We start from the raw sequence: 6,919 nt of genomic DNA, 5'->3' as shown, positions 1-6,919 counted from the left end.
TGAGTGGGTGTACAAGTAGTCTGGGCTGAGTTGAGACTGCTTAGGAACCTGACAATAGTATACTCAATTTTAAAATCAGTATTCTAGCATCATGGGACTGAGCACTGATGGCAAACAAGGATAAAACCTGAGTGATTTTATCTTTTTTTTTTCTCTTTAAGGTGGTCTAGGAATGGGAAGTAAGTCTGCTGCCACCAGTCCTACAGGATCCCTCCACAGCACTCCCACACATCAGCCTAAACCCCAAACACTGGATCCGTTTGCGGATCTGGGGAGTCTTGGAGCGAGTTTAGCAGGTTTGCTTCCCTTATTTTTTAAAAGAATAATAAATTACCATCTCTCTTAGAGAAACAGGCTGGTATGTGAGGCTCCTCTCAACCTACCTGCATGCCAGTGCTGCTGCCAAGCTTTCCATTCTGCTTGAGCCGCTGCAAGCCCTCACAGATCTGTGCTTTTCCTTGTCCTCCATCAAAAATTCTCTTTGCAACATGCTGGGACCTCAGCAGGCTCTGAGGATTGCAAAGCATAACCTCTGATAAGGCTAAACACTCTTAAGGCTAAACACTTAGGTCTGGCTAAGGATGCTCTGTGTTAACTGTGGCTGGAGAACTCTTGGAATAGGCCTGGGAAGAGAATTTGGCTCTTCAAAGCTACTGGGTTCCTTGAGGAATTGTTTCCTTCTCAATTTGACTCATTTTTGTGTGTGTGTAACCTCATTAATCTGCCTCTAATTTGCAGCACTATCTAAAGGTAGAGTATTTGCACCTGGCTGCAAAGGGCTGTTTGCTTGAGTGCTCAGACAAGCTTTTTCCCCTTGTTTTATCCCAGGAAACAAGGAGCAAACCCTCAAGACGAGTGTTAAAAAGGCAGTTGTGACACATTATTGCAGTTTTCCTTAAACCCCAACATGTCAACTCCCCTGACTCTGCTAAAGAGATTCTTCTTGCCTTTGTCACTGGCCTCAGCTCTTTGCAAGCCCTTGTGGTTTTGCCTGTTTGTTTTCTCCTTTGCGTCAGTAGCAGCATGGGGCTGGAATTAGGTTTCCCAGTTCCCTCTGCTGGATCACAAGCTGCTCTGCAGGAGCTAAATAAAAAGCCTGCCAAGGCCCATGTCAGAGCCATCGAGGTGCTTTTAAAACATGTATTCTGTAGGAAACTTCTGAGGTTTAAAAAACAAATGACTTGGCATCCCCAGGATATTTTAACCACCTTTTTGTTGTTCGTGACTAAGTCTGAAGAACTTCGGTTTCCATGACACATTTCTGAGCTCAGAGTGGATGTCAGTCTCAAATAATAAAACATGAACACTGGGTACCTCCCACCACAAACAGAGCCAGAGGAGCATCCCCTCAAGTACTAAGGTGCTGAAACAGACATCTCTGTGGATGGTATTACAGCAGCACAGCATGAGGAGATACGATTTTGAGGCATGTCAGCTTGATGTTGGCACTGGCACAGGTGCCCAGTTGAACAGGTTGCCCAGAGCAGCTCTGGCTGCTCCATCCCTGGAAGTGTTCCAGGCCAAGTTGGAAAGGGCTTGGAGCAACCTGGGCTAGTGGAAGGTGTCCCTGCCCATGGCAGGGGGTGGAATGAGATGATCTTTAAGGTCTCTTCCAACCCAACCCATTATGTGGTTCTGTGTTGCCACCACACACACACAACCATGACTCCCAGTTAGCCTCACACAGTGTTCCCCAACCAGCCACTCCTCCAATTCCTGTGCAGTCCCCCAAGGGAGGTGCTGTCCTTTAGCAGCTCACAGAGCAGTGACAAGAAAGTTGAAGGGCTTTGCTTGATGTTGCAAAGATGAGTTTGTGGCAGAGCTGCAAACAGAAGTCAGTCACATGGGGGATTTTGATGAGGTTTCCTGCTGGGAAGGCAAGCCAATATCCTGTTGCTGATGCCAACAATGACTCCTCTCCGTGTTCTCTGCAGGTGGCTCTTCCTTTGCCAGCAAACCAACCACACCAACAGGCATGGGTGGAGGATTCCCCCCCTCACCACAGAAGCCCTCACCCCAGCCCATGGGTGGCAGTGGCTGGCAGCAGGGAGCAGGCTATGGCTGGCAGCAGGCACAGCCCAAAGCCCAGCCAAGCATGCCTCATGCCTCCCCTCAGAACAAGCCCAACTACAATGTGAGCTTCTCAGCCATGCCAGGAGCACAGAGTGAACGTGGGAAAGGACCAGCTAATGTTGGTAAGTGTCTCAGAGTTCAGCATCCAAAACGTTGGCTCCCAGGGTGGTTGGACATTGGGATAGGTTTGCCCAGGGAGGTGATGGAGTCATCATGCCAAGCATGCCTCATGCCTCCCCTCAGAACAAGCCCAACTACAATGTGAGCTTCTCAGCCATGCCAGGAGCACAGAGTGAACGTGGGAAAGGACCAGCTAATGTTGGTAAGTGTCTCAGAGTTCAGCATCCAAAACGTTGGCTCCCAGGGTGGTTGGACATTGGGATAGGTTTGCCCAGGGAGGTGATGGAGTCATCATGCCAAGATTAAGAGGTGAGGTGTCTGGATGTGGCACTGGAGGATATGGTTTAGGGTTTAGGGGTTCCAGCAGTGACAGGTTAATGGCTGGACTTGATGATCTTAGAGGTCTCCTCCAACCTTGATGATTGTGTGATTCTATGAGTAGAGGGAATGGCCTTGAGCTGAGACTAGAGAGATTCAGAGGAGATATTAGGAACAATTTATTCACTGTTAGGGTGGTCAGACACTGGAATAGGCACTGGAATAAGCATTGGAATATTGCCCAGGGAGATGGTGGAGTCACCATCCCTGGAAGTGTTTAAGGGTTGTCTGGATCTGGCCCTGGAAGATAGGTTTAGGAGTTACAGCAGTGACAGGTTAAGGGTTGGACTTGATGATCTTCAAAGGTCTCTTCCAAATGGACTTCGGTAATAATCCTGGAAGTGTTCCATAACAGGTTGGATGGGGCTTGGAGCAACTTGGGGTAGTGGAAGGTGTTCCTACCCATGGCAGGGGGTGGAACAGGATGAGCTTTAAGGTCCAACCCAAACCATTCTAGGACTCTCTGATTCTGTGGTTCTATGATTCTAAGCAATTCTGTGATTCTATAATAATGATTCAAAAGTAACATTAGCCTATACATTTTTTTGTGAGAACCTCATGTTCATTCGCATTGAGATTGTTAATGTGGTACGTGTGAGGGGTACTTTGGGTGTTAAATAAACATGGATTGTGATAACAACTTGAAATCTCTTTGTTTTTCAAGATTCAAAGCCAAAAATGTCTGCAGATTTTGAAGATTTATTATCTGGTCAAGGGTTTAATGCTCACAAGGACAAGAAGGGCCCCAAAACAATAGCTGAGATGAGAAAAGAAGAAATGGCAAAGGAGATGGACCCAGAAAAACTAAAAGTAAGCAAAATTCTTGTTGATACTCTTACAGTGATTCTATGTGTCTTTTGTCCGCATCATCCCTGAGAGGTGGAGGGTAAGCCACCAGCACTCCTGCCTGTGAGGCAGTTGAGCAAAGCTTTCAGATCATTCAATGCCAGAAGTTATTGTCCTCTTTTAGCACTTACTGTAGTGCTCAACCTCCAGGGCACTGCTGGATCCCCACGATCATGTGCTATCTCTCTCATTGTCTTCCATGGAGTAGGCGTCATGCGAGACATCCTAGTGGGACCAGAAAAGGTCATAAACTCTAGGTGTTAGGGAACATCTGGAAGATATTGTCATAGAACCATTGAATCATTAAGGTTGGAAAAGCCTTCTAAGACCATCAAGTCCAACCATTCCTCAGCACTGCCAAGGCCACCACTAACCATGGCCCCAAGTGCCACCTCCATATGGCTGTTAAATCCCTCCGGGGAGGATGACTTCACTACTGTCCTGGGCAGCTGTGCCAGGACTGGACAACCCTTTCCATGAAGAAATGTTTCCTAATATCCTATATAAATTATATGTTGGAGTGGGATCCGGACCTGGAGTAACGATGAGTCTCAATATGAGTATGGTCGTTCTCCTTTATTCTTAGTACTTACAAGATATATATAGACATTCACACAGAGTACGCGAACGCAGCGGATACATGATTGGTTTATTGCCCTTGTTCCAGTGTCCAGGTTAAACTTATGATTGGAGCAAGCAGGTGTCTGTCCACATTCCGGGATGTTTTCAGGAATTCCAGGGAGCTTGTTGACACCGGACTCAGAGCCCGTCAGAGCCTGCTCTGCCAGGCAGAGCTCGCTCCTTATCAGCAGTTCAAGGCTAAGTCACAGCTGCTGTAGGCCTTACACCAGACTACAAGCTGAGTTGTCAGCTCCAAGGAAATCATGTCCCTTTTCGCAGAGCCATTCCTCCACAATTATATTCCACTATCTCATCAGAATGAGAGACACTGATTAGAAAATGCGGTAAGTTTATAAAAACTCTGTCCTTACAAATAAATGAGATCTGCCAGCCCTGCCAGCCCCAGGTTTTGGTGAGATGAGGGATGTTCTCCTCATCATGTGATTGCCTTGGGACAGAAAGTGAGATCTTCCTGCTGTTTGTTCCTATAATAAACTCTCATGCCTTCCCTGGAGATGCAAACACCCTTTGGAATAGATTTAAAACTCCAGGGTTACATTTCTGTCCTAAACCAGATGGTGACAAACAGTGACTTGCTCAGTGTTACTGTCTGGGCTGCTGGTCTTCCACATCACTCCAACCCTGATTAGCAGGCACAACTAATGGAACTAATGCTCTGCCTCATTAATCTTGCCTGCTTTGGAATTCTCTCATCTCTCCTCACTAAATTGCCAAACTGCAGATCTGTTATGAAGGGAATGAAATTCAGTCTGTCCTGCTCTAGATTTGAAATATGAAACCAGGAATTATAACTACAGAAGGATACAGACTGGAGAGGAAAAAGCCCCAGCAAAAGCCAAGCAAACTTCTAGAAAGCAGAATGAGTGATTTTCTAAAAATTAACTTGTTTTAACCTTGTGGAAAGGTTTGAACCTTTGGACAGTGTGTGCCAGCAACCATGCTGAACAGGAACATCAGCCACAACAGCTGGACAGCTGGCAGGCCATCAAGTAGCTTTCCCAATTCATAAGCTACACAGCCTCAGTGGTTCATGTGGTGCTGCTTAGTGTGTGAGACATTTCCCCCTAGAAAGCTGCTGAATCACTGACACGCTCAGCTGATTTGCCCTTCCCAATACAATTCCCTTTGCTCTGGTGTAGCCTCCAGTGATAAGCTCAGTTCACTGTGGATATCACACTTTAGTTAAGAACAGGTCATAAAAGATATGACAGATGTCTGGGGGGTTTTATTGCCTAAAAAATAACATGCCCAGTCCACAGTCTCACTTGGATGTTGCTGAATGCCTAGAACATGAGAAGTGTGCAGGGTTTGCCCATCAGGAACCAGGGGTGGGCAGGAATGATCACTTTAAAGTCATGACACTCCTCCTTTTTCCCCTGTGAAAGCCACAACAGTAAGACGGATTAGTAAGAAGCAAGGTATATTTCTTCCCAGGTTCTTCCCCCAGAGGGTGTTTGGGCACTGGAACAGCTCTCCAGGGCATTGGTCACAGCCCCAAGCCTGACAGAGCTCAAGGAGTGTTTGGCCAATGCTCACAGGCACAGGGTGGATTGTTGGGGTGACCTGTGCAGGGCAGGAGTTGGATCCATGATGCTTGTGGGTCCTTCCAACTCAGTAGATTCTATGATTCCATGATTTTTATCTCATTGGATCACTTCAGTTGAGCCTGGAGCTGTGAAATCTCTTTACTTTGGTTTTCACATTGATGCATCCACGGCAGAGCTCTAGCTGAGCTTACTTAGGCGAGCAATTAACCTTGCTAATGAACCACACAGTTAAACATGTCCCTTATCTTCTGACTATTCCATCTCACAATTGAAGTGTTACTAACTCAGCATTTTTAGCAGGCATGTTGGTCAAGGTGTCTTAACTTTCAAGCAGTGATGTAAGAATTAATGACAATTAGAGACAGACAAATATCTTCCAAAGGTTTCCTAAAGCATGGAAAGAAATGTAAGATGTTCCTTGCAGTCATTGCTATTCAAATGAAGAAACTTTGTCCTAGTGGAATATCTAATGTAAGGCATAAATTGAGACTCACATTCCTTCCTCCAGGTGCTGGAATGGATTGAAGGGAAGGAGAGAAATATAAGGGCCTTGCTGTCCACCATGCACACAGTGCTGTGGGCAGGGGAGACCAAGTGGAAACCTGTGAGTATGGCAGATCTTGTCACGCCAGAGCAGGTGAAGAAGGTGTACCGGCGGGCAGTGCTCGTCGTTCACCCTGACAAGGTAAGGTGTTCCTGTTGCACCTTCTTCAGTCATTGTCACTGTTAATTATAATGTCTTGCATGTGATTGCTTAATTTATTGGTGCACACAGTTTTATAGAAAGTAGGAGCTCAAGATTTTTGCCAGCTTTTGAAAGCTGAGGACTCTTAACTCCATCCCTGGAAGTGTTCCAGGCCAGGTTGGATATGGCTCTGAGCAACCTGGACTAGTGGAATGAGTGGTCTTTAAGGTCCTTTCCAACTCAAACCAGTCTAGGATTCTGTAACCACTCCCAGCCCCAAGGCTGCTTGGTACCTGCTGCTCCAAGCAGCAGAGATTCAGATCTTCAGCTTTTGTCACCTCACTTTGACTCTCAAAGTGTGGACAACAGCCCAGAGTATTGTACCTGCTAAAGGAGATTCAAATCAGCCTTCTAAAATGGGACACTCAGGTTATCTGGTTACCCAGCTTGTGGCTCGTGGTCTTGCTGCTTACACTTGCCAACCAGAGTGCAATGACTCCATCTGGGACAGTATGGTGAGGATGAAACTTCCACTTTCAAGGAAATGGAGGCCCTGAGAGTTTCAGGGCAGTGAGCAAGGCTTACGAAGATGTGGGCTGCCCCAAGGCTTGCAGGAGTACTGATTTTA

At 46.5% G+C, this 6,919-nt stretch overlaps 1 protein-coding gene across 2 annotated transcripts in view; it reads left to right on the top strand.

Moving 5' to 3' along the window:
* Window positions 1–6,919, top strand: part of DNAJC6 (DnaJ (Hsp40) homolog, subfamily C, member 6) — a 25,489-nt gene that overhangs the window by 17,505 nt on the left and 1,065 nt on the right. For both annotated transcript variants that reach the window (XM_009071210.1, XM_009071209.1), the window contains exons 14-17: window positions 162–287; window positions 1,935–2,195; window positions 3,236–3,381; window positions 6,115–6,291. In XM_009071210.1, coding sequence (XP_009069458.1) covers window positions 162–287; window positions 1,935–2,195; window positions 3,236–3,381; window positions 6,115–6,291 — 710 coding nt within the window. The remainder of the gene's footprint in view (window positions 1–161; window positions 288–1,934; window positions 2,196–3,235; window positions 3,382–6,114; window positions 6,292–6,919) is intronic.

The sequence above is a fragment of the Acanthisitta chloris genome, unplaced genomic scaffold (genome assembly GCF_000695815.1).
Source record: "Acanthisitta chloris isolate BGI_N310 unplaced genomic scaffold, ASM69581v1 scaffold2553, whole genome shotgun sequence".
NCBI lineage: Eukaryota > Metazoa > Chordata > Aves > Passeriformes > Acanthisittidae > Acanthisitta > Acanthisitta chloris.
The sequence above is the reverse complement of the archived record's forward strand: the minus strand, read 5'-3'. Positions and strand labels throughout refer to the sequence as shown.